A 25,598-nucleotide genomic window follows, 5' to 3' on the forward strand; every position below is an offset into this window, starting at 1 on the left:
GGCGGTGGCGAGCCCTCGCGTAGATCGATGGCGTGAAGCATTGCACCTGCTTGGTTGGAGGAAAAGTTGCGACTTATCCTGGGTGAGATGATGGGCGAGTCCGGGTCGATGTAGGTAGGCGTAGATACAGATTCGTCGGGCGGGGTGAGCGGTTCGGTGGTGTGGTGACCGTCGAGCAAGTGCCATGCTGGCAACGAGGCTTTCGAAAAGGCGCTCGAGGAGCGTGGAGAGACGGTGTTGGCGGGTTGACGTCGGAAGCGGAAATTGCTGATATCGAAAGCGGCGACACCAGCTGCTCCGAGGCATTCTCGCAACTCTCTGCAGGCTCGATCGATGACGACGAGCGAGTAGCGTGAGAAATCATCGCCAGATTCGGTGCTCGAGTTGCTCGAGGAGTTGAAATGGCGGAGCTGTGCATTTAAAGCCGTGTCCTCCGAGGCGCGGATGAGCGAGCTGGTGCGTTGTTGCATTTCGGCGGCTCGGGCGTTCTTAAGGCTTTGGTACTCCTTCTCGAGGGCGTCGCCGGCCATCTTGCCAATCGAATAGAGAAGGTCGGCATCGGCTTGGTTAAAGTCGGGACGAGGGAGCTCGTCCATGATGCAGAGACGACCCACCTGGATGCAGCCTTCGGTGCCGTAGAGATTGTACGAGAGGATGAGGGGCGCAGAGGCGTAGAAGCTCATGGGGTTGCCGTTGGCATTGGTGATGGTGCCGGCGAGGGTCGAGGGACACGCACGGAATCGCCAGTCCTTTTTTGCGTCGTTGACGACGAGCACCTCGCTGTCGGGCAAGAGCATGGCGTGTGAGCACAGGGTGAGCGTCCTGGGGACCATATGAACCTGAGCGTTACCGCCATCTTGGGCCAAGATGAGCATAGAGGCCTCATCGGTGCTTTCGACCATGAAGGAGGCATATGCACACTTGAAGACGGCCTTGGCATGTTTGATGTAGAGGAGGAGTGCCTCGCGGTCCTGGGCTACTGTGAGACCGTGGCGACGGAGCGCCTCGAGAACTCGTCGATATTGTCGACGGGGCAAGGGAGGGGCAGCAAGCCAGCCATTTTGACGGAAAAACTCGATGGAATCGATGGATGATCCGGCGTCGACTTTGACGTGTCGATGAGCGTTGGGAACTCGGAAAGGCTGGCAGAGTTTGGCGGAGGTGGTAGGTGGATGAGAAGATGTCGGTGCGATTGGGGTGGGCGCGTCGGAAGCATGTGTTGCAGAGGCAGACTCTGCGATTGAGGCGGCATGATGGGGATGCAAGTCAGAAAGCGAGTCTTTGGGATCGATTGCAGACTGAGGAGAAACCCTTTCGCACCAATTGCCCAGCTGGTATTTGCGAAGCCAGGCGCCCCAAGCGATGGGGCACTTGGGTGCTTCGACAGCATTTGCAGCAATCTTGCATGCAGCGGCGTCGGAAGAGAGGCTGGAGGTGGCAGGAGAGACGGGTCTGGCCTGTGACTGTGAAAGCGGATCAGAAGCGGGATCAGCCATGGTGAAAAGGGTGTGACGAGCGCGGAACGACGAACTGATGAGCGGGTCTGCGATCTTGGCGTCAAGAGGTAGGACGGAAGAAAGCAGAACTGACGAAAGGCTGTTTGCTAGCAGCTGAAGGTCTTCATTTGGGAGGTACGACTGCGCGGTGCTGTGAAGCGTTGACGAGAATAGTCCAACGGAGCGAGTATCCGAGTCGAGTTGGGGGATGATGGATGCAGAAGTGGTGTCGCTGAAGGGACGTGGCGAGAAAGCCAAGCAGCGTGCGACGTTGGCAAACAGCTATCGGTGAGTGCAAGACGCTAAAGAGCGGCAGCCAAAGCGAAAGTGAAGCCAATGCCAAAGAGAGATTGGGTTTGCAGAGGAGTGAAAGAGTGCCAAGGGGAGAGAGAGGTGTGGTTGGTTGGAATGCTGCTAGAGTGCAGGCGATGTATGAGGTTGAGTTGTATATCGTACCTGGTCGGATGTGATCATGGTGAGTCGTCAGATAGCGAGCAAGAGGAGAAAGGTGCGAGCGAGTCACGAGGCAGACCAACACGATCAACGACGATCGAGACGAGACACCGACCAAAACCCAAAGTCACTCAGTTGTGAGCGCACTCGTGACTGAGTCGTGAGTCCGCCGGCTGAGCTGAGCCTTGTCAGCAAATACCAAAGAGAGCGCGAGCGCGAGCGCGGGCGGCGAGCTCAAAGCCTGAAATTGTAAATCGTAATTCAATTTTTAAGAAAAAAAAATATTTCTCCAAGAGACGACGGATGATTGCGTTTGCGGCTCTTGACTGGAAGCGAGCCGACACAAGAAATATCACGAGGAATTTAGGTTGTACTGCCGTGCCTAAGCCGTTTTTCCGAAGTTGCAAAAGTGACGAGTGCAACATTCACGATTCCAAAAATTCATAATTCACGATTGGCTTGCACGATCAGCACAAACACTTCATCTGCGATCGTGATGCAGCACGTCGCATACATCCGCACCGCCGTCGCCAACTCCGCGTTTTCTGCCAAGCACCAGACCACCCAATTGTGAAGCGTGAATCGTGAAGCGTGAATCGTACATCGTCAAAAGCGTGAGTCTCTAGCTCCACCATCATCACGCTTACAGAAGCGCGCGTGGACGTTACATCGCTACCGTTCTAGACTTGACGTGCTCAGCCAATCAAGAATCCAGACGAGGCGGGCAGATATAGAACGCGCTCTCGGTGTGCCACTGTTTCCGTTTCCAAACTTGATAATCGCACAGCGCCGCGTTATTCCTGACTCACGACTCACTCGTGGCTGTGCAAGCCGTCGTACTAGATTTCACTGAATTTGTGACATCGACCGTGGACTCGTGACTGTGTCGGTCGGACGTGACGACAAGCGAATTCAAACAAGTTACCTCTCCACTGTACGAGCTACTAGTTAGTGCGGCGACAATGCACTAATTCAAATTACAATCACGAATCGTAAACGAACACGATTTTCGCGCCATCAAATCTGTGACTGGTTTCGGACCGAAAAGCGTCGGAAGACGACGTCGGAAAGCTGCTGAATAACAACCCATCTCGTTCTCGTTGCCAAGCAAGCGCTTGCCAAGGTATAAGCTTCAGATGCGACGACCCACTTGAGGCGCCTTTTTCCATCTCTGCTCTTGCTTTGTGAGGAGTAGACTCGGATCATGTCGACCGCAAAGCGTGAAACGTCGAAGCGCGTGAGACGCGTGAGACGGGTGAAACTCTTCAGGTCACAGATCATGCCCGTTCGAGTAATTCATGATTGTGAATGTCAATCGTGAACTGGTGACCTCCTGATCATTGAATCGCGAATGGGCTCGAGCCATCGTGAGTCGCCCGCAGCCGTCAAATCGAGCTGATGCTGTAGCGATCACTTCAAGTCTTTAAGTAATGCACTTGCACTCGGTGCAGCTGCGCCAACTCTGCGTCTCACTGGGTGATGAGACCTCAAGCGCTGTTGGTTTCCCACGCTTGCCCGAGCTTCAGTCACGAGAGTTGGGAGCGGTTGTCAAGAGTTGCTTGCATATATTGCACCGTGACACCAAAATACAAATCGTGAATCATGAATGCGCCAGCTAGAAAAGTCAATTGACTCTGACCCTGTTCCGTGTCTAGATTTGTAACCCAGTTGCAGCAACGCCGCAAGCCAAGCGTTTCTAAAGCTGTATAGCAGTACTTTGCGTCGAAATCAAGCAGGAATCAGTCCGGCCCGCGTGAAGCAGTTTCCGAGACCGACAGCCAAAGATGAATGCCAAGGCCGTCAGCGTCTGGCTTCGCCTCAACTGGTTTGGTCGCACGACTCACATACTGCGACAGTCACAATCGCGTAAATGACGCGGCCAATCGTGAATCGTGAATCGTGAATCGTGAATCGTGAATCGTGAATCGTGAATCGTGAATCGTGAATCGTGAATCGTGAATCGTGAATCGTGAATCTATGCAGTCGAGTAAGCAGGCCAACTCGACAAACCGTCGTGAACCCCTCTGGTGCTGATGCGCAGCCTGGTCAATTATTCAAGCCACGTTCCATCGAACGTACAACGTGGCGCGTGCTTTGTGGTTTCCCCTGCTAAACATTTCCGCCTTTCATCTCGAACATTCCATGTGGTTCACTGACGACGTTGCCAGTCGAGTAGATCTACAACGCCCACGAGAGTTGATTGTGTAGGCGAGATCAGTGAATCAATGCCAACAAGCGGACGGAATCGGGGCACGGATTCGCTCGCGCCCAAATCACAGCTCACAGATCACGGATGGAGCGCGCTGACAGTCGCACTTCTGTGGTACACATCGGAGTGACGCGGTGCTATGTCACTTCGGCTGCGCATCCCAATCGTGAATCATGAATGGCAAATGGACTTTGTTCGAGGCCGGATTCCGGCCGCCCTGGAATAGGCAACTCCGTAACTTGTTGTGGAACTCACGGCGAACGAGTAGGCACGTGGCGCGTAAAAGTACTTTGTGATGATGACAACAAATCACAAATCCCAAATTCGAAATTCGAAAATTCGTGATTGAAACACAGTGAATCGTGAATGATACAAAGTTGCCATGTTACGCCCTAGAATCAAAACTTTGGGAGCTGCGATTGGATTCAACTCACGTGGCACGAATCGTGAATTATTCACGATTTCTAAGCTGAGGCGCTTCACGCTCAGCTCTGTGCTTTGGGCTACATCACGCAGCAAAAATTCCAGTGTTAAGCCGTCAAGTTTGGCGTTGGTTGAGCGACCACGGACAAGAAGCTGCTGGAAGGTGCCACGTCTTGAATTTTGGTGTTTCGTGATTCACGATTTGGTCAACCTCTAGGACAAGTGCGCTTGTCGATTGATTTAAAAAAAAAAAAAAAAAAAAAAAAACTCCACACATCAACGCAAAGATTCCGTGTGTGGAGCGAGTGGCGTGCAACACTCACGACTCAGTCACTCTTTTTTTTTCTACAACTGTTTTTACTTGGATTGATAATGGGATCGCCCGACATCAGCAGCAGTTGCCAACTCTCTTGCGCCCCGTCACCCGTCACCACTAATCACTAAGCAGTCGCAAACGAGTCGACGTCGGTGCAACTCGCAACTCATATGAAACGTACAACAGACCCAGTTGGAGGACCGCAGCAGAAGAGACCCAACACGGAATTCACCATCCACGACGTTGAGATCGCCGACGCTACCACAATGTCTTTGGCACCACAGCAGACCGCAGAGGATTCCAAGCACTTTTTCAAGCCGATTGGAGAATACGTTGCCGACCATGATCAGGCTGCTCCATCTGCTTCGCTAGCCGATGCGGCTACTGCCGACGCGGGCGAGCAAAAGATGGTCGAAGAGATCAGCTCGCTCTGCATGGAATGCCACAAAGAAGGCACCACGCGCATGCTGCTCACCTACATCCCTTACTTCCGCGAGGTCATCGTTGTCTCGTTCTTCTGTCCTCACTGCGGCAATCGCAATAGCGAGATTCAGTCCGCTGGTCAGATTCAGCAAAAAGGCTGTCTCTACACTGTTCACGTCACCAACACCGCTGACCTTAACCGCCAGGTGGTCAAGTCCGAATTCTGCACCGTCAACATTCCCGAGCTCCAGATCGAGATTCCGCCCAAGAAAGGTCAGCTCACCACCATCGAAGGTGTCATCTCGGACACGCTTCGTGATTTGGAACTGGACCAGCCGTTGCGCAAGCACATGCAGCCGGACGCATATGCCAAGATCGAGCAGATCTGCGACAAGCTCCGAGACATTTTGGGCGAGGACAAAGCGTCAGAACAAGATCAAGTCAATGCCGATGATGAAAATGTCTCGTCAGGCTTGCGCAGTCTCGGTCCCGTGGGAGCTAGCTCGTCGTCGATGAGTGCCGAAGAAAAGGACAAGCGCAAAGTGCCTGCTTTCTCGATCCGCCTCGACGATCCATCTGGCAACTCGTTTGTTGAATTCATGGGCGATGTTCAGGGGCGCGGCATGTCGGACGCAAAGTGGAGCAAGCGCGACTACCCACGTTCCAAAGAGCAGAACGAGCTTCTCGGTCTTTCCGGTCCGGCGGCTCTCGGCAACCAGGATGACAACGACGAGCAAGTGCACACCACCGGTTTCGACAAGAACGCCGGCGAGACCGAGTTTGACAATGAAGAAGTCTATACGTTTGCCGGTACATGCTCGTCCTGTAACGCGCCTCTGGAAACACGCATGAAAAAGGTCAACATTCCCTACTTCAAGGACATTCTCATCATGTCGACCAACTGCGAAAACTGCGGGTACAAGGACAACGAAGTCAAGTCCGGTGCTGCGATTTCCGAACAGGGTCGAAAGCTCACGCTCAAAGTTCAAGACAAGGAGGATCTCTCGAGAGACGTGCTCAAATCCGAAACTGCCGGTTTTGCAATTCCCGAGATCGACCTGCATCTGTCACCGGGAACGCTCGGTGGACGATTCACGACACTGGAAGGTCTGTTGCAACAGGTGTACGACGAGCTGTCCGAACGCGTCCTGATGCGCGGCGATTCGTCATCTCAGGCGGCTACGTTTGAAGGCTTCTTGGGCAAGCTCAAGAGCGTCATCAGCTGTGAGACGTTGCCGTATACCGTCATCCTGGACGATCCGTTGGCCAACTCGTACATTCAAAATCCCTATGCTCCCGATCCGGACGAGCAGATCGTCGAGCAGAGATACACCAGGACGTACGACCAGAACGAGGATTTGGGTCTCAACGATATCAATGTCGATAACTACCAGCACGACGTTCCGGCCCAGACTGCTCCTAACACGCTTGTCTGATTACCATCTTGTTGGATAGATTTTGTTTGGCAATAACTAGTTAACGTACTCTTCATTATCGCTGCTGCACTCTGTGATGTTTGCTGCTCGTAACGTGTGTAGTCTATGACAAGCGTGGATTGTTGAAACGTGTTGATGCCTTTTGGTGTTACAGTTGATGCTGTACGTCTTACCATGCAGAGAAATCGCCAAATCCGGCGTTGGCGTTGGCGTTGGCGTTGGCGATGGCGATGGCGTTGGTGTTGGTCTTTGTCTTCTTGGCCGCGCTCTCGTCATGCTCTTTGCGAGCCGGATGCGCTTGTATCGTCTTTGTCCTCGGTCGACCCGTCGAATTGAGATACTTTCCGACGCTCCAAGACCCGACCAGTAGATTGTCGATCTTGGTTTCGCTTTGTTTTTGTTGAGCCTCTGGATGGTTGGTTGGCAATTCGGTGCCCAGCCAAGTGGTCCTATCGTTTTGCCTCCGCTTTCTTTTTTCCATCCTCCTCTGGTACTCGGGATCGGTGGGATCGTTGGCTTTCGCACTCTGCTTCTGTCTCAACTGATACTGTTCAAACGGATCCTCGGTAACCAACACGTCCTGTATTTGTATCTTTTTCAACGGACGATCTGTACCTTGTTCACTTGGAACCTGCTCCATCTTTGTCAACGTCGCATCCTTGTCGCCGTCCACGAGTCGACCAAAGACGGTATGCTTGCCATCCAGATGCGGTACGCCTCTATACGTGATGAAAAATTGACTGGCATTCGTATCCTTCCCCTTGTTTGCCATGCTCAGTACTCCGCGCGTGTCGTGTTTGAAAGCGCCCGGCTCGTTGAATTCGTCTCTGAAGTTGGAATTCCAAATGCTGGATCCGCCACGACCGGTTCCTGTGGGATCACCACCTTGGATCATGAAGCCGGGAATGTTGCGATGGAATAGCGTGTCGTCGTATTTGCCGTGTTTGCAAAGCTGGAGAAAGTTGAAGCATGTTTTGGGCGCTTTGCCGCAGTGAAGTTCGAGATTCAGCGCTCCAAAGTTGGTCGAGAGGCGGACGTAGGCCTTGGAAGAGGGGCGCGATTTGATATGTGAGAACATGACTTCTTCGTCGTCTAGGATAACGCGTTCGATCGCGGTGCGCGGGGTGAGCGACGACGAGGTGAAACTGGCCGCCGTCATACCGGTCGAGCTGCCGGAAGCTTTGTTGCGCGAGTAGGCAGTGGTGGTGTGCTTGGATGCGGACGTCGAGGATGATGCCGATGCGGTGTGCATATCGGGTTGTGTGGTTTCTCGAAGCGTACTGAGCAGCTTGTGTGTGCTTCCGATTGCACCCATGTTGATCTGTTGCGAGCTATCGATGCCCTTGTCCGCCTGCGTCAGCTTTAATGCATTCTTGACATGATGCATCTCACTCGGATTGCGGTGCTCTGGATGCTCCGGATCCTGCACCGTGATGATGTCGCTTTTTGTAAAAGCTTGATCTGTGACCAAGTCCTTCATGTACTTTGGCTTGAGATTGAGCCTCTGTACAGTGTCCCATAGAAACACGTTGCCACTCTGCCGAATAGCAACGAGATGTGAGTGCTGACCGAATTCCTTGAACGAGACAGGATCGTGGAACCTGCCATGTTGATTCTTGTGCAGGTTCAAGCGAACAACATTGTCCAAATCAAACCGTTTACCCGTGACTGGGTGGACCGAAGAAAATTTGCGCAGAAAGGGGATGAGGTTGGTGAGCTCGAATGCGATACCGCAGTCTGGCGAGCAGACGGGGACAGACCATGGTTGGAACGAGATGGCGCAGCAGTCATATGAAACAGGATGGAAGCTGGCTTGTTCCAGTGCGCCAGCTTTACCAGACGAGGCCGAGTGGGCGCCGTAGACGCCAGAGTGCTCGGCGGCGCTAAGGAAGGGTCGATCCGATTTGCCGTGGCCCATCACGATCGAACAATCTCATCTGACAGACTCGGATTGCTTTCTGATACTGCTGCTAGCTACTCCGGTGAGTGGAGATGCGTAGCTGCCATTCGTGATTGTTGTTAGGCAGCGAATGGTGGTGGCGATCGTGGTGAAGCGGAATCGTCGATGAGTGTAATTCGTGATTGGTGATTGTGGACCGTACAAAATTCACGATTTCTGGACCCTTTTTTTTTCCCCCCGATTTACCCCTTCTTTTTCTTGGCCAAACATAATCACGAATGTACGATTGTACAGTAAGTCGCAGCTCGACGCTCGACTTGTCTCCTGCGGATGTGTCCCGCTCACCGCATTCTCTGCCGCTGTTGCTTGGCTGAAAGCGAACGCCAATTCAGAATAGTTGTTGATCAAGAAGAGAATCGTGAATGTTTCCGTCTTCGCACGAACACGGATGTGGGCGGTATCATCGTGCATGGCACCCACGAAATGATCCGAATCAAAATAAAGAAAAAGAAGAGAAAAAAAAAAGGGAAGAAAAAAAAACTGTAGTTGCACAGCGGTTCTCTGGTGTTTGGGCAGCGATAAAAGCACTTGAGAATTCGTGATTGGTGATTGCTTCAAGCTGATCAGTCACAGAGTGATGAGTTTGTAGTGAGTTGTTAGTTGCTTTGTACTTGGAGAGCACTATCGTGTATCACTAGTCACGAGTCGTGAGAGACTCTCACTGTGAGTGTTGTGCACGTTCACCATTCACGATTGTGATTCACGATTCGTGATTCGACTCACCGACGCCAATCACGAATTCGTAATCACAGAATCGCGAATGTTCTGACAATCCATCCCAATCGACCGTCATCATCCTTGCTCGAGTCTCTCCGGTACATAAGCAAAGTCTATCTGTCACTCGACAGAGTGCCTCGAACATCCTCACCCTTCCATTCACCGCTCTTGCTTTGCTTTGCTTTGCTTTGCTTTGCTTTGCTTTGCTTTGCTTTGCTTTGCTTTGCTTTGCTTTGCTTTGCTTTGCTTTGCTTTGCTTTGCTTTGCTTTGCTTTGCTTTGCTTTGCTTTGCTTTGCCTTGTTGCACGCTAGCTCGTTGGTTGTAACCCACCTTCCGATTCTTTGCCTCTCGTTTCGACCTCTTGTCGTTCCGTTGCATGGATCCCCCCAACCAGCAAACCACCGGTACACATCAGATCGTCTCTTCCGCACAAGACGGCGCTGCTCAGGGCATTTCTCTCGCTTTCTCTTCTCGGCAGTCCACGCGTTCGGAGAACCGCAAATCTCACGGCAGCGACCAGGGCGAGCTGATCGCGCTCCAGTCCTTCGCTCCGTCAGATACAGGTGCACACAGACTAGATCTCCCTCCTACGCTTTCCAAACTACAACAACGTATACAGTCCCATCTCGAGCAACGCGGCACCATGAAGTTCTCGCATAGCCTCCAGTTCAACGCGGTACCCGACTGGGCCGACAAGTACATCGCCTACTCGAATCTCAAAAAGGCCATCTACATGATGGAAAAGGAGCTTCCATCGGTCCCCAACGCTCCTTATTCTGACGTCGAGAATGAATCCTCGGGTCTGCTACAGAACGCCGATACCAGCGAAACTGACCGTGCATTTGTACCGCTTCTCGACAAGGAGCTCAACAAGATTGTCGAATTCTACCTCGAAAAAGACACCGAATTGCGAGCCGACCTTCAACAGCTCAAAGATGATCTCGAAAGGACCGAGAACGAGGACTTTGAGGACAATTCCGACTATGGCATGAGCGACGATGACGACGATGACGACGCCCTGGATACCGTCCGAACCGCCAAGGCCAGCACCACTCGACGCCCCAGCATCGACGATGTTTTCACACATCCGAGCAAGTACAACGAAGCTTCTCGTCAGGAGCAACGCATGCGCGAAGGCTCGGCTCCTTCGCGCTCGCGCAAGGACAGCCGTGCTACCACCGACGACGGCCATCCACCCACTCGACCGTCCAACAACAGGAACCGGTCCAGTCAGCTCCTCGACCAATCCACTGACTCGGTTGAAATCGGCGCTGACACTTGTGACTTGGCAAAAAGAGCGCGCAGCAGCTCTAACGCCAGTCAGACCGGCTCCAAGGCTCGCTGGGGAAGCATCTTTGGCAAAAAACCCGTCCGACGTCGCTCCCTTGGCCTCGCGCGAGCTGGCGATGACTCGGCTAGCAACGCTCAAGACCGCCTCGCTCCTGGCTCTAGCGATGCAGGCGATAGTAGCTACGCCGGCGGCGATGCCAAATCCATGTCCATCTGGACCGCCGATAACGACTATGCGATCGACATGCGCATCACCTTTAAAAAGCGCATCACGGACCTTTTTGTCGCCATGTCCGAACTCAAGCAATTCGTCCAGCTCAACGAGACGGGCATGCGCAAGATTCTCAAAAAGTACGACAAGATTACCAAATCCGACCTCAAGGATCGTTACATGAACGACAGCTTGCGCACCCAACAGCCCTTCACCGCCGAGACCAAACGCAGCCTAGATGAATGCATCGATACGCTTATCCAGCTGTACGCCAAAGTGGTGACTGGAGGCGATTTTGCGGCAGCTAGCAGCTCTCTGAAAACGCATCTGCGCGAACAGGTGGTTTGGCAGAGAAACACCGTATGGAGGGAGATGATTGGTATCGAGAGGAGAGCCCAAGGTGCTGCGCTCGAGAGGAGCGTCATGGGCTCCAGCAAGAGGAACAACTTTCAAGTCAAGAAACCGCTCAGGCTGCGTACGCCGTGCGGAAGCTTGACCGTGCCCAGCTGGTTGAGCGTGAGTACGGTACATCTCGTCATCGCCTTCACCGCGCTCGTTGCGCTGCTCAAGGCTCCTGGCCTGCGATTCTTCCACCGTGTCGAAGAGCAGAACTGCTTGGCGATGCTCGTGTTCTGCACCATCCTTTGGGCTACCGAGGTGATCCCGCTGTTTGTGACATCCCTCATGGTGCCTCTGCTCGTTGTGACTCTTCGTGTCGCGCGTACGGATGACGTCAAGGACCGCCGAATGACGGCGCCCGAAACGACAAAGTGGATCTTCTCGCAGATGTTTGCGCCCAACATGTGTCTCCTGCTCGGTGGATTCACTTTGGCCGCTGCGCTCTCCAAATACGGAATCGACAAGATCCTCGCCACCAAGATTCTGCGTCTCGCGGGGACACGGCCAAGCGTGGTGCTGCTAGCCCACATGGGTGTCGCCTGCTTTGCCAGCATGTGGATCAGCAACGTGGCTGCGCCTGTGCTCATGTATTCACTCATCCAGCCCATCCTGCGCACGCTTCCGTCGAAATCGCCGTACGCTTCGAGCCTGATCATGGGCATTGCGCTCGCCTCAAACATCGGTGGCCAGACGTCGCCCATCGCTTCGCCGCAAAACTTGATTGCGCTGCAGTACATGAAGCAGCCGGTCGGATGGTTGCAGTGGTTTGCGGTCACGATCCCCGTGTCTGGTCTCTCGCTCGTTGTGATCTGGTTGATCCTGCTCTGGTCGTACGGTGCTGGAAACGGTACGGTGATCAAGAAGTTGGGCGAATCGCGAGACTCGTTCACCAAGATCCAGTGGTTCATCTCGGCGGTTGCCATGTCGACGATCGCGCTGTGGTGTTTGGAGAAGAACTTTGAATCGATCGTTGGAGACATGGGCATTATCGCTATCATCCCCATGGTTCTGTTCTTTGGGACGGGCATTCTCACCAAGGAGGACTTTAACACGTTTCTGTGGACCGTCGTCTTCCTGGCGATGGGCGGCATAGCACTCGGCAAAGCCGTCACGTCGTCTGGACTGCTGGAATCACTCGACGATCTAATTCAGGAGATCGTCAAAGAGCTGCCCCTGTGGCAGATCCTTGTGGCGCTGCTCTCGATCGGGCTCGTGGTGGCCACGTTTATCAGCCACACGATCGCAGCCGTCTTGCTCGTGCCCATTGCAGCACAGGTCGGAGAGAGCCTCGAACATCCGCATCCGAGACTGTTGATCATGGCCACCACACTTGTTGCCAGTGCCGCCATGGGCTTGCCCGTTAGTGGCTATCCGAACCAGATCGCCGTTTCCATGGAAGACGACCTCGGCGACCGATACGTCTCGGTCAAGGACTTTTTAAAGGTCGGCATTTTTGCTAGCGTCGTCGCTACCCTCATCGTCGGTACGATCGGCGTCGTGATCATGTATGCGCTCCAGTTTTGAGCTCCGTCAAGTGCTACTGGTTTCCAACAAGAGTTTCCACTTTGATCCTGAAATCTCAGCCTGGACAAGTTACACATGAGCGCATGAGCGCATGAGCGTTAGCGGACAAAAGCACCGAGACACACACAGAGATGAATGGAAGAAAAATGCATTCGTGATGGTGCGATGGAGGATTTCGGGACGTGTGGCGTGTTACTCGAGATCGTCGGGGGTGAGCTCCTCGTTGCCGGTATCAATGACGGCCTTACTGGGTCTCCAGACCATGACGATGTTGTCCTCGGCAGCGCTGGTGAGCGCCCACTCCATGTGCGGGCTCCAAGCGAGATCGGTGGGGCGGCTGGTGTGACCGCCGTGTACAAAGATGAGTTCCGGCGGACCGTCTTCTGCGTCGTCGGGGGTCTGTTCTTGACCAATCTTGCTGAGGTCCCAAAGGTTGACTCTTCGGTCGGCGGATGCGCTCGCTAAGACAGTGGCGTGGTGGGGCGACCAGCAGACCGACAGGATCTCGTCCGTGTGCGATTCGAGCGAGTGCAGTTTCACTTTGAGGTTGCGCAGATCCCATACGCCCACACTCTTGTCAGACGATCCGGTGACCAGGATGTTTTCGTTCTCAGGACTGAATGCTAGTGCGTTGACTTCACCCGTGTGCGCTTCGACGCGGTACTTGGGTGCAGACGCTGGCTCTCGGATGTCCCAGATGAGCAGCTGGCGATCATCGCCCACCGAACCGAAGAGCGACTCGTGGTGATTGTGCCACGCAACATCTTCCACAATCGCAGTGTGCCCAGTGTAGGTCGCGCTAGGCTGAAGCGTGTTGTTGGGCTTTGTGTAGTTGTTAATGTCCCAGTGACAAACTGTCGTATCTTCGCTTGCAGCGAGAATATGGCCTTGTTTCAACGGCGACCAAGACAGACCGTATCCTTCCTTGTGCTGCCCTTCCAGGATGATATCCGGTCGACAGACGCCATCGGCACTCGGCGTGTTGCTGTGCTTGGTACGGTCAAAGATGTACGTCTTTCCCGTCACACTTCGAGTGGCGATCAAATCGCAATTCTGAGGACAATATCTTGCCCTGTTGATCTCTCCGTCGTGGTTGATTTTCTGTACAATCGACAAACGGGCCGTGGTGGCCGAATAGCTTCCGATCTCGCCCTTGTCCTCGTCGTACTGTTTGAGATCTAGACGAGACTCGGCTGAATTCGATGCTCCATCAGCCCCCGTAGTAGGCAGTTGCACTTGGGCGAACTGAAGATAGTTCTGGTCCTGACCCGATGTGTGCGTGCCGAGCAGTAGACGGTGCTGCGTGTACGATTGACCGGCAGGCGACTCTTTGTCGGGTAACCACTGGCACGTGAGCGACGGCCATTCCAGCGCATGTGTGACGACGAGGTCGTACAGAAACGGAGAATTCTTCTTCCAGATCTTGTACTCTTCGTTTGAAAGCTTCTGCTGAGCAATAGCTGCTTCGTCCTCGACAAAATCCGATGCGTCCATCTTTGCAGTTGCAGTTGCAGTTGCGCTTCGCCTTGACCGGAGCGGTTCGAGAGCGCAGCCGAGTGAAGCGTAGAGCGCTTGCTGCTTGTGCGCGTTGTTGGTATCCAAAGTGCAAGCCAATGGCGAAAAGGGCAAGCAGAGTTGCTAGTGGAAAGCAGGCAGAACGAGATGTTGGCAACCACAGAGAGACAAGCCGAGCGTGTGTGGTGGAGGCGAGCGTGCAATTCGCAATTCGCGATTCACGATTGTGAATGTAGAGAGCTCCGCCAGCTCCGCCAGCTCCAGCTTGACCTGCTTGGCCTGCTTTGCTCGTCTGCGCGTGGCTCGACCTCGAACTTTAGAAACAATCACGAGTGCCTCGAACGCGCAACACGCTTAAGAAGAACCACGGAAAGCGCAAAGGTCCGCAGCAGCCGCCGCCGCCCAAAAAAATGTAATAGTCGACGACAGCAGCCACAAGCCAAAATCCACAAGCAGCCGTCAACGCGCTGGAATCGTGAATCCATTCGTGATTCACTCGGAGTTGCAGATGCAGTGTATTTCTCGCACGAATGGATGCGAGATCGACGGCTCCGCGTCGCGTTCAGTGGGTCCGTCACCGCTCACCACTGCACGACTCGTGACGCCTACGCACGACTGTCTCGCAGCATGACCTAACACTTTGCAGTTTCCTTTGTGCTTCGTGCTTCGTGTCGGTGCTTGGTCCTCATGCCTCCACACGCTCGCGAGTTGCTTCGCTCTACCTGCTCTTTAGCATGTACTTAGCTTCTGCGTCTCCTTCGTTTCCTCGTATCACGTGTTACCTTTTTAGCCATTTCGTGCTCTTGAGCGTACGAGTGACGAGTGTGGCTTTAGTAGCTTCTGTCAGCCTCGGCTGCAGAAAGTTTTGTTGGCTGATGTCTTACGTCTTGCTGCTCTTTCATGGATCGGCTGCTCCAGCTGTTGTTGCGCAGCAGATTCAGGACCAAGGTGCTGGAAGATCAGGCTTCCTCCACCACTACCTTCTCTTCTCCCTCTCAGCCCTCTTAGCTGTGTTCCTTCTCATCCCGGTGTTACTTGTCGTGGCTCTCACTACATATGGCAATTTATTTTTTTTGGCGAGAGCGAAAGGTGATATGCAAGCACGAAGACCACGGATCACGGCTTACGGATGCGTCCGTGCGGTGTTGGATTTCAGCGTTCGTCGCTTGCCACCCTAGAAATTTTCATCGGCGCACAGACGTGCAGGTAGAATAGCACTTGACTGTGACTTTTTCACTGAGCTCCACACCGCATGTTTCGAGTTTTTCTTTTTTTGTTTTTCTCTTTTTTTTTTTTGGGTCTCTAAACGCACAATTATTTTTTTGCGAGTCGTGTGTGCACCGAATCACCAACGCTCAAGGAAAAGAAAAACGCGGTATTCGTGATTTGCTGCCAACTTGGAAGAAACGTTTTATTCGAGATTCACGAATCTGAGATTTTTTTCTCTTCCAATTTTGAGCTGAAACGGATGGATATCAAGGCGAAAGCTGTGATAGCTTTGATCTGACCCATCATCTCATCAAGCTCGTACTGGTTGCTCGTGCTTCTCCCGTCCACCATATCACTCGTGCTTCTAAGAACATCTGCCTCAATATGACAGACGCTTACCGCCAGCCCGAGGCCAAGACGTTCTCGGATTCTCTGCAGCAAAAAGTGGATGCTCTCGTCAAGGACTTCCGCAAGGCGGATGTTGAGCTCATCAAGCACGAGCTCAAGCTGAATGCTCCTCTGTACAAGAAGCGTGCCGAGATCGTTTCTTCGGTCAAGGACTTTTGGTTCCAGGCTTTGATCAACTGCATGGCTACCAACGTTTACATCGATGATGCTGACCACGAAGCTCTTTCGTACCTGTCCAACGTGCAAGTGGAGCGTGATGTCGAGGACCCACGAGCTGCGAGCATCACGTTCAGTTTCCGCGAGAACCCGTTCTTCTCGAACGAGAAGCTCGTCAAGAAGTTTTCGCTCGTCGAGGGCGCCAAGTCGTTGGAGGAGGAGTTCAATTTTTTGCAAGAGACCAAGCCCGAGAAGACGCAGATTGACTGGAAGTCGGACGACAAGAACTTGTCCAAGCTCAAGCCCACCATTGGCGGTCCCGAGAGCGACGACTTTGAGCCTGGCTCTTTCTTCTCGACGTTTTTCGAAAACACCGACCAGGAGGTCGCCGGTGGCATCGGACACGCTCTGATCATGGACTTCTGGCCAGGTGCCATCGACTTCTACACGGGCGCCGATGACCTCGACTTTGACGATGACGACTTTGACAGCGAAGATGACGAAGACGACCAAGACGATGACGATGACGATGACGCCGAAATCGACCTCGAGGACGATGAGCGTCCCAAGAAAAAGTCCAAGGCTGACGCGTAAACGCGAGCTTCCTCGCTCGTGCTCTTAGCTTGTTCTTGTGCTTGTTCTTGATTCCACTGCTCTCTACCTTGTCTTGGATGTCAATCCACTTTCGTTTTCCAATGCCACATGCAGCCAGCTGACTTGATATTTGCGGGGTTTCAACCACGTTTACGTCGATGCCACTATCGTTGCTCACCCGTCCGTCGCTGTAGACCTGTTTTGACTCTCAGGTCGTTCTCACTTCAGACGTCCATTCGCTCGCTAGCAGCGGTGCTGCAAGCGGTGCCGTCATCTGTGTATCAATACCATCTCCTTTTTTTGAATCTACATTCTCTGTACGGATTCGTTCGGTCCTGCGTACGTGACTCGACATGGTTGCCGCGGTGAGGCATCTACGCGTCAAGGATCTGCGGAATCAAACACGTCGGTTTGACAAATCAGTTGGCAGACCAAGCCCAAGCCCAAGTGCGATGCGGTGGCGAGGTGGAGCTTGAGCGCCATCTGAGCTGAGCGCGCATCTTGTCGTGCGCAGTAGCATGCTTGGCTGGTGAACACGCAGGATTCTCGGCGACTGAGAAGCGCCCTCGGCGTAGAGTGTTGAGCGGTCGAGTGCTGAGCGTTGAGCCTCTAGTGGCAGCCAGGTTGCCGTCATACATGCGCACCACTGGTCGAGCCACATTCGTGCTAGTACCTGGTTGGCTGATATGCTCATGCTTTCGATCCTTGAGCTAAGATGAGTGCATTTCTAGTCGCTGATTTCAGGCTCTGTGCTAGCTTGACTGAAGAGGGTACAGAAGAGAGGATGTGATTTCGACTTGCGACAAGACAATCACGAATTTCAAAGTGCGCGTATGCGACGCTCCTTGGTGGCACGACTGCATCGTCAAAGCGTTGCCGACGCGGTGGCGAAACCGCGATCCATGTCGGCCGTCCTCTCGAGCAGAAATCTGCATACGTCCGCATGGCGGGCAGGCTAGAATCCCAACGACCAACGACCAACGACCAACACCATACGAGATGACAGGGAGAGTGCGTAACAAAGCCATCCGCGTGGTTGAGCGTCTTAACGGTCTCACCGACGCACGCTTCAGTAGAACGACAAGCGAACGTGATGATTCCTACCATCAAGCAGCAAGCCGAATACGAATAGCTCTTGGGTCCTGCCTTGGCCACACTCGTGACTCGTGCCTGTGCCGAGACAGCCGGATGAAGTAAGTTCAGCATTTGTTTTCACGCTGTGCTAGCGTGCCAGCACTGTGTTGTGCCACAACGATTCACTACCATTATACACTGGCGCAGCTTTCAAGCTTAGGGTTACGAAATGCACGCTGCAACCAAACGTGTTACAAGGGCTGCTGCGCGCAGTAGCGATGGTGATGTGTTCTGGTTTCAATTCGTGATTGTCGTGCTTGGTGGGTCATACCGCGAACAGAACGGGAGCATAGCATGGTCTGGTGCGCGCGTGTAGTCACGAATTTACGCCATGTCTCAGCGAGCTCGCCCCGCACCGCGACTGGATCGCTTGGTCCTGAAGCTCTTGCCAGGCGAGACAAAAGCAAGCAAGCTTCCAAAGGACGACTCCGACTAAGGCGCGAGGCAGATCAGGCTAGACGCCACGTTCTTTGTCTTCGACTGACCTCTTGTGCGGTGCCTGAACAAAGGCGGCTAGAACGCTCGCATGCCCCGCGGTCCGCACCGGGTTGGCGGTAGATCACACACACAGACCCAAGTCGCGAAGCTGCCAACGTCGATCTTCTACTGTTCCAGCTTCGATCTGTGTGATGGGCAGATGAGCAGAGGACGCTGTGCGGCTATACTGTATATATTTACACCAAACATGTTGGTAATAGTAATGCGTGAAGCCGTGAGTCCCACACCGCACGCAGCTTTGAGCCGCAAGAGCAAAGACGAACCGCGCGATCACACAAATCCGCGACTCGCGACTCGCGCCACACAGCACACAGCACACAGCGCAGTCGTAAATCGTGAATCGTGAACCGTGAATCGTGAAATGTGTCGTGATTGCCCCGTGAGCCGCTGTAGCAATCACGAATCACGAATCGAAAATTGGATTCAGTTTCATGAGCCGCCGTTTGCATTCGTGTCAGCTTTGTACCTTTTTTTGTTGTCTAACTACTCACGACTTACGAATCACCTGATTGGCCCACATTCGTGATTCGCGCAAATCCCATCTGACCGCTGACGGTTGCCTGCGCCAAGCCACGTGAAAGTGGATCGTTTGAGTTGACTTGAGACATTTGCCCCACAAACCAAGAGCTGAGAATTCTGTCGGCTGTGTGGCGGTGGCGAGCGGTGAGCACTTGCTTGGAACGAGCCGCCATTCGAGATGCGATCGCGCTGGTAAAACGCACCATCCATGGTTCAACGACAGCTCTGGGGCGTGCTTGTTCGAACGACGACGGAACGTGCACTGCCGATCTGCCAAGTATAGAAACAGACCCTGAGCTGGTTGGCCAGAAGAGGAAGCGAAAGGGAGAAGGAGGAATACCCTAAAACAAGGTACCAAACGCGAACCTCGAGGAACCTCTGATACAGCTCGACAGGGTTCAAGGGCCAAGTTTGCAAGCGCAGATCGACACGGACGAGCGGTTGAATCTCTAAGTGTGTCTTCAAGGGGCTATGGTGCATGCTATTTCCCGCGCTATGCACCCAAACGTGCAGTGAGTGCATTCGCGATTTCGTATTTCTGCTAGTGCAAACCTAGGGAAGAAAGGAAACGCAGCGCGCCACACTCGAGATGCCATGATTCGTGATCGCTTGGTTTGCGAAGTCAACTCCCTTCACTTACTCTTGACTGTCACTGAGCCAACTCGAAGAATCCAAAGGATCGTCTCTGGCTGCGCTTCCGAAAGTGGTCGGAGCATGCCTGTGCGTTGTGGGCGCTGAGGCGGGGTGCCAACTGAAAACACTGCGTACGAGCGGGGCTGAGCTGAGCTGAGCTGAGCTGAGCTGCGTCGACAAGTCACGCCAACAAGCAAAGCCCTTGTTCCAGGCCCTCATTTTTCTTTTCTTATTTGCGTTTTTATTTCTTTTGTCCCTTTTCTTTTCGCTTGATGGTCACAGCAGTCATTAGACAGACTTTGCTTGCAAGGACCCTGGTCCATGCTTTGGTTTGCAGTGATAGCGGCGGTCTGAATTCAAGACTGGATACAGAAGAAACAGACATAGTGGACCGTGAACGTAAGGAAAGCTTTGCCAGACACAGAGCAAAATCCAACGTGCACGCTGTGGAAGGAAAGCTACAGTCACGAGTATCAGCTGCGCGCTGCTCTCCACAGCGGAGTTAAAGCAGACTAAAGCACAAGGCGGCTTGGTGTTAACTTACAAAATAACAGCGCTCTACCCTTTGTGATTGGATGGTGTGGGCACCAGTCACAGTGCTGCAGAGCTAAAACCAGTCACCAGTCAAACCAGGTCAAATGCGGGGTGGAATTTTGCGCTTTTTTCTTCGGGGCAGATTCACAGATTGGTCTTTGCCCATTCATGATTTACTGTGCAGTACTTCTGCTAAGTTATTGTAACCGTATCTGTACCTCGCACCTCAATTCTAGCCCATAATGAGCTCACTGTGCGCCAAGTTTTTTTTTTCTTTTCTTTTCTTTTCTTTTCTTTTCTTTTCTTTATTTTCTTTTCGCTTCTTTTGTCGTGTGCGAGGCGGGCCAATCTTGATTCTGTATATACTATCGTGGACCCCTCACTCCAACTCCAACAGCCGTCAAACTCCGTTCATTCCTCTTTCTGCTCATTCATCACGAGGTACCTGATCACCAAACTGCTAACTGCTACCACAAAGATTGACTTTGTGTTGGAGGTGTGTGATTCGACAATCAAGAATATCGGAAGCAAGCACACAGTATTTTTCTTCTGAATTCACGAATCATTCACCAATCACGAATCACGAATCACGAATCACGAATCACGAATCACGAATCACGAACCACGAATGGGTGGTACCTAAATTATCTTTCGGTTTCAGAGGCGAGGTGCTAAGCGAGAATCACTGTTTTAGTCTCCGCTCGTCTAACGCCCTTAGAGAGAGTCACGAGTGTGTGAGTGTGACTTTCGAGAGGCGTGGTGCCTAACTCGGTTTCGGGCTTGTACGCAGCTTTTTAACAAAGCTTGATAGCTTGTGCGACTGCCTCTATCGTTGTTGTCTCACAATCAACCACGAATCACCTGGCAGGTGACAGGTCTGAGTGTCGAGTGATTGGATGATTGGTTGCCATCAGAAAAGTGACTCCGATGCAACTCGCTTTGGTGACTGCTTTGCGCTTCTGCCGCCCATTACACCGTTACACTGTAGACAATCGTGAATCACGATCGGTGGATTCACGATTGCAGCTTGGTTGGTTCAGTATGAGGTATTTCCCCCGCAATCATCAATTCCTCACCACCTCTCTCTCTCTCTCTTTATTTGGCCACTCAGAGCTGGTTGCGGCAGCCCCATTCGTGATTGTCCACTGTCGCCTTCTCGAACCGCACTCAACAATCGTGAATCTCGTATGCTGTGATCGTTGCTCTGTTTTGAGAAGCGTTTGTCCTATCCATCCATCCATTCATCCATCCATCTTTCCTTCTTTTCTCCATCCACAAAAGCAGAGTCCCTCGGCGCTTTGACCCCCTTCGAGAATCATCGTCTACTCCTATATCATCATCCAGCCATTCTACGCTACCGCAGCATTGGAATCAGCCACAAGTAACGCAGCCGTTCTTCTCACCTTTCTTTCGACGTGCCTCCGTCTACGTGACTACACGGGCCTTCATCTTTCAAGTTGGACCTAGCTGTAATCAACCTTCGAAGCCCGACATTTTACCGCGTACCTGAATCCGTCACGCAGCGAGCGCTCTTGTTAAGCAGCGACTACCTATTTCGCCATGTCTTCCAAATACGACCCACACATGTCGTCGTCCAGAAGGTCTCTTGATGATTCAGATCCAAGCTTCGCCCCACACACAAATGACGCTGCCATGCTTCGTCCTGTCACAGCAAGCGGATCCCATTCCAATGCCTCGTCAGCTTCGCTCGGAAACCGCGGCGCCCCTATGCATGCCATGATGGTTCCCGGCGTTATTGTACCCACCATGGAACGCCCAGATCCCACCTCACCCTTCTCGGATTGGGAAGCCTACATTGTCAAACAGGCGCAGACCTGGTCCGACAAACGCGCTCAACCATCTCCGTCATTCCCGCCACAGAGCAAGAACCACGGGCCACGCATAGCATGGGCCGACCAAGTTCGTAAACCTCCTTCTCAAACACAGCCGCTCACCTATACAAAAGCCCGCGATCGTTTCGCACCGCCCCCTGTTCCTCAAGACCCATCTTCTCCTAGTTCACACGGTCTCTTCCACAGACCGTCCCGATACAATATCAATGTTGAACACAGCACTCCGCCCCCGTCTACCTCATCCGTGGGTGATCCAAACATCTCGTCGCCCATAATCACCAGCCCCATCCCCTTGGCAGCGCAACTGTCTTTGGCAGCTCCCCTACCCGCTCCCGTGCACACTGCAACGTCGGCTGCCGACGCTCCTCATTCTCGCGCCTTTGCAGAGCCACTCCAAGTGCCCCGGAATGTCGAGTCCACAGCCTCTTCCATCCGTAGCCTTTCGTCTCTGCCGCTCTCGCTCTCGAGTGGTGACTTTTCCGCTTCGCTCCTCATCGACTTTGACAAGCGAGACTCACTCATTTCCAACTCGTCCAGTCGAGCGCCGGGTCCCTCCGACTTGCTTGCTACCTCGCTATCCGCCCTTCTCGACTCGCAGAGCCGCGCTCCTCCTTCGATTGCAAGCACTTACTCGATGCAATCGCGTCGCTCCTCGTGGGCCAGTTCAATCGACTTGGACCCAGCCATTATCTGTACCCCTCCCCTATCCACCGAGGGCTGGCAGGAGCAGCCTCAGCCTGGTCGCCCCGATTTCCTCGCCGAATATGGCCTCGACCACGACACCGAAGAGAGCGACACCGAGTGCAGCCACTATCCTGACGAACACGAGGCGCTTTCTTCGTTGCCATCCTTAAGCATGTCCCCGCCCAAGACACCGCAAGATCATGAGCTACCATCTCAGTCCGTCTTTCAGCGTCTCGAGGCGGATCTCATCTCGCTCAGCGGTAATGATGACAACAACTCTCAGCGCCTCACGCCCGACGGTCGTCCTCTCCCATCACTCGAAATCGCTAGTCTGCCCAGAGAAAAGGAAGAAATGGTACGCAAGGCACGAGCTCGTATCCTCAGCCCGACCTCGTTCAAGAAGGCTTTCTCTCTCAAACCTAAAGGCTCCAACCCAGGTTCGGCCTCGTTGGGCTCTCGCTCCAACGACTCGTCGCCCAGCCTTGTCAACAGCAGCTCCGAGGAGGTCGGCAAAATCAGCGAGACACCTATCCAGACTCCCACCACAGCGTCTATGCGACCTGACCTGCCCAGCTTTGTCACCGAGGACATGACGCAGTGGGCTGCAGGCGTTCCACCTGTGGCACCGCCCGCTTCTGCTGCTCCTCATGCACCCGCTATGCAGCTGTCACCATCCATCGACTCATCCGCGCACACCCCAAGCTCCGCCCACAGTTCCGCCGAAACGCCGCTTTCACCTAGCTTTAGCAACTCGGCTGCCTCATTCGTCTCGCGATCGTCGCACGAATGTCCCTCTTCCATCGGCTCCTTCGGTCAGAGAAAGCATCGAGTGGGCACTCCTGGCCTCACCAAGAAATCCGCCGCCGACGCTAGCATCGCCACACCTACGCTCGACCCTCACCTTGCGCGCGTCCAGACGCGAGCTCGATCTACTGGCAGCATCAGCTCGCAAACGCCTTCTGTCACGCTCAGTGCCACCTCGTCCAACCGACGTCCCCGCACTTCGCGCAAGAGCGGAAGAAGTCGTATCACTGACGGCATGCCCAGCTTCGCCAACATAGCAAGCACGTTGGCTGTGCCAGCTTCGCAACAGAGGCGTCTCTCGAATCGAAGCGTTTCCAGCGAAGGATCGGTCGACAATCACAGCAATGCCTCCAACGCCTCCAGCTACGCCAAGGTTGGTGGCTCGTCGGACGACGGCATGCCACCGCTCTCTCCCTCGCCCTCGAGCAATTCCGCGACGCCGGTGTTTAAGAGCGTATTGCGAAAGCGTGTGCCTTCTGAAGACTTTTCCCTGTTATCACCCAAGAAGGAGGTCTCGTTCGACCTGCCTAGCCCAGCAGGCTTTGACGCTGTAGATGAGGCTCGCGGTGAAGAGGAAGAGATCCTCGAGCACGAGCAGAGGCAGCGCAGTCACCTTAAGCTGCCGCCTATGAAGCTGCAGCTCAAGCAAAGTGCTGCCACTACGGACGATGCATTGGCTGCTGTTCCGGAATCGTCCAAGCGCGTGACTCTGGATGATTTCCACATTATTCACTTCCTGTCCACCTTCGGTCGCGATCTCAAGATTGTCGAGTCGCTAGAAGTGCTCGACAACATGCATGCAGATTCGGACGACTGGCCTAAGCGCCAAGATTGGGACTCGCTGCCTGGCTACCTGGTCGCCTACGTAACCACCTTGCTCTCGCGCTTTGCTGACGACAGCGCTACGCTCGTCTATTCGGATGAGCGTGCTCCCATCTCTAAAGCCAACAGGACAGTATCGGCTCCCTTGCTCAGCAGCCACCCCTGGTACACTTCCACCGTGCGCTCGATCCTGCGCATAGCCAGCTGGGAGCAGCCGCTCGTATCTGCGAGTGTCTCGTCGTTCTATGCCCTGAGTATAGTCAAGGGCAAGCTCGCTGCTGTCGTTCTGCTTGCCTGCTTGGCGTTCCTGGTTACTACCCAGGCGGCTCAGAGTGACTCTTGTTCGAACGACGCGGAAGAGCTCAGCGAAGCGTACAGCAAGATCGCCTCGGTTCTGTTCGGCTCTGCAAGCACGCACGAGCGTATGCGCAATCTGGTTCTGTGGCGATCGCCCAAAGCTTCACTTCGGTTGACTGGCCTGCTGTTGGCTCTTGCTGCTGGTGCAACCAGATTCGGCAGCGGACTGATCATGTCGTTGCCGGGACTGCTGATCGGTCTGGCGTTGTTTGTCTGGCTGCCCGCTATCGTACGCCAGCCCAAGTGGGCGCCGACTTGGCTCAAGCAGGGCAACCCTTTGGACGTGCTGCTGTACGATGTTCCTACGAATGCTCAACATGCGATCCTCACGTTGCGACGCCGAGCTGCCAGTGGTGAACAGCTTATCCGGCGTCCGGCCTCGGAAGATAAGCTTGCAAGTCTTTCAACCACGTCGTTTGACCACCGCGTATCCGCACAGGAACTGCAGCACGTCAGCGACGTGATCGATGGCGCCTACTTTGGCGTCCACGACAACGAAGCTGGTCATTTGATTGTGCTTGCTTCGCGCATCATCTTCCGAACGCTCGCCAGCAAGTCGGACGAGCCGATCAGCTTTACCAAGGAGCTCGCTAGCGCAAGCACGGGCAACGGATGCAAGATCGCCTTTGACGCACGTCTTGAAAAAGTGGTCTGTCTGCAAAAGACGCAGCGTGGTTTGGAGGTGAGACTCAAGAATGGCCAAAAGGTCCAGTTTGACCAGATGGAAGGTAGAGACGAGGCGTTTGCTAGGATCGTCGCTCTCGCTCCACAGAAGTGGCATTGAGGAGCGAGCAACTCTGTCTGTGATGGTATTTTTTCGTCACCCCGTTGAGGTGATTCGTGATTCGCTCTGTTTTGGAAGAAACACACTCTTTCTCTGCGGTCTTCGGCCAACGTTTGTTTGCGCAGGACCGGTCTGTATTCCTAGCTTGACCTTGGAGACTTGGGTCGGAAAATCGAATGTTGAAAACACACGCTTGGTGGAGAGTGGACACGTGATGATGGCGGGTGACGAGGATT

General features: G+C 53.6%; 7 protein-coding genes across 7 annotated transcripts in view; 4 read left to right on the forward strand and 3 right to left on the reverse strand.

The window, feature by feature from the left end:
- UMAG_15017 (uncharacterized protein) overlaps positions 1–1,496 on the reverse strand; it is a gene marked incomplete at both ends in the record, with an annotated part of 3,744 nt that extends 2,248 nt beyond the window's left edge. Inside the window, one exon of the mRNA XM_011393483.1 lies at positions 3–1,496. Within this exon, the coding sequence (XP_011391785.1) occupies positions 3–1,496 (1,494 nt within the window). The remainder of the gene's footprint in view (positions 1–2) is intronic.
- A 3,667-nt stretch (positions 1,497–5,163) lies between these two features.
- Positions 5,164–6,756, forward strand: UMAG_11997 (putative protein binds to translation elongation factor eEF-1; the record flags this gene model as incomplete). Its single annotated transcript, XM_011393465.1, has 1 exon — positions 5,164–6,756. The coding sequence occupies one exon, from the start codon at positions 5,164–5,166 to the stop codon at positions 6,754–6,756; it is 1,593 nt and encodes a 530-aa protein (XP_011391767.1).
- A 169-nt stretch (positions 6,757–6,925) lies between these two features.
- UMAG_04758 (uncharacterized protein) lies at positions 6,926–8,674 on the reverse strand (the record flags this gene model as incomplete). Its single annotated transcript, XM_011393331.1, has 1 exon — positions 6,926–8,674. One exon carries the CDS (start codon positions 8,672–8,674, stop codon positions 6,926–6,928), a length of 1,749 nt encoding a protein of 582 aa, XP_011391633.1.
- Positions 8,675–10,077: 1,403 nt separating this feature from the next.
- Positions 10,078–12,858, forward strand: UMAG_11998 (putative inorganic phosphate transmembrane transporter; the record flags this gene model as incomplete). The annotated part of the gene is made up of 1 exon (XM_011393466.1): positions 10,078–12,858. The coding sequence occupies one exon, from the start codon at positions 10,078–10,080 to the stop codon at positions 12,856–12,858; it is 2,781 nt and encodes a 926-aa protein (XP_011391768.1).
- Positions 12,859–13,050: 192 nt separating this feature from the next.
- On the reverse strand, positions 13,051–14,352 carry UMAG_11999 (putative Chromatin assembly factor 1 subunit c; the record flags this gene model as incomplete). The annotated part of the gene is made up of 1 exon (XM_011393467.1): positions 13,051–14,352. One exon carries the CDS (start codon positions 14,350–14,352, stop codon positions 13,051–13,053), a length of 1,302 nt encoding a protein of 433 aa, XP_011391769.1.
- A 1,614-nt stretch (positions 14,353–15,966) lies between these two features.
- Positions 15,967–16,740, forward strand: UMAG_04761 (uncharacterized protein; the record flags this gene model as incomplete). Its single annotated transcript, XM_011393332.1, has 1 exon — positions 15,967–16,740. One exon carries the CDS (start codon positions 15,967–15,969, stop codon positions 16,738–16,740), a length of 774 nt encoding a protein of 257 aa, XP_011391634.1.
- A 4,878-nt stretch (positions 16,741–21,618) lies between these two features.
- On the forward strand, positions 21,619–25,362 carry UMAG_04764 (uncharacterized protein; the record flags this gene model as incomplete). The annotated part of the gene is made up of 1 exon (XM_011393333.1): positions 21,619–25,362. One exon carries the CDS (start codon positions 21,619–21,621, stop codon positions 25,360–25,362), a length of 3,744 nt encoding a protein of 1,247 aa, XP_011391635.1.
- Between the last annotated feature and the right edge of the window lie 236 nt (positions 25,363–25,598).

This window comes from Mycosarcoma maydis, chromosome 17 (assembly GCF_000328475.2).
Source record: "Mycosarcoma maydis chromosome 17, whole genome shotgun sequence".
Taxonomy (NCBI): Eukaryota; Fungi; Basidiomycota; class Ustilaginomycetes; order Ustilaginales; genus Mycosarcoma; species Mycosarcoma maydis.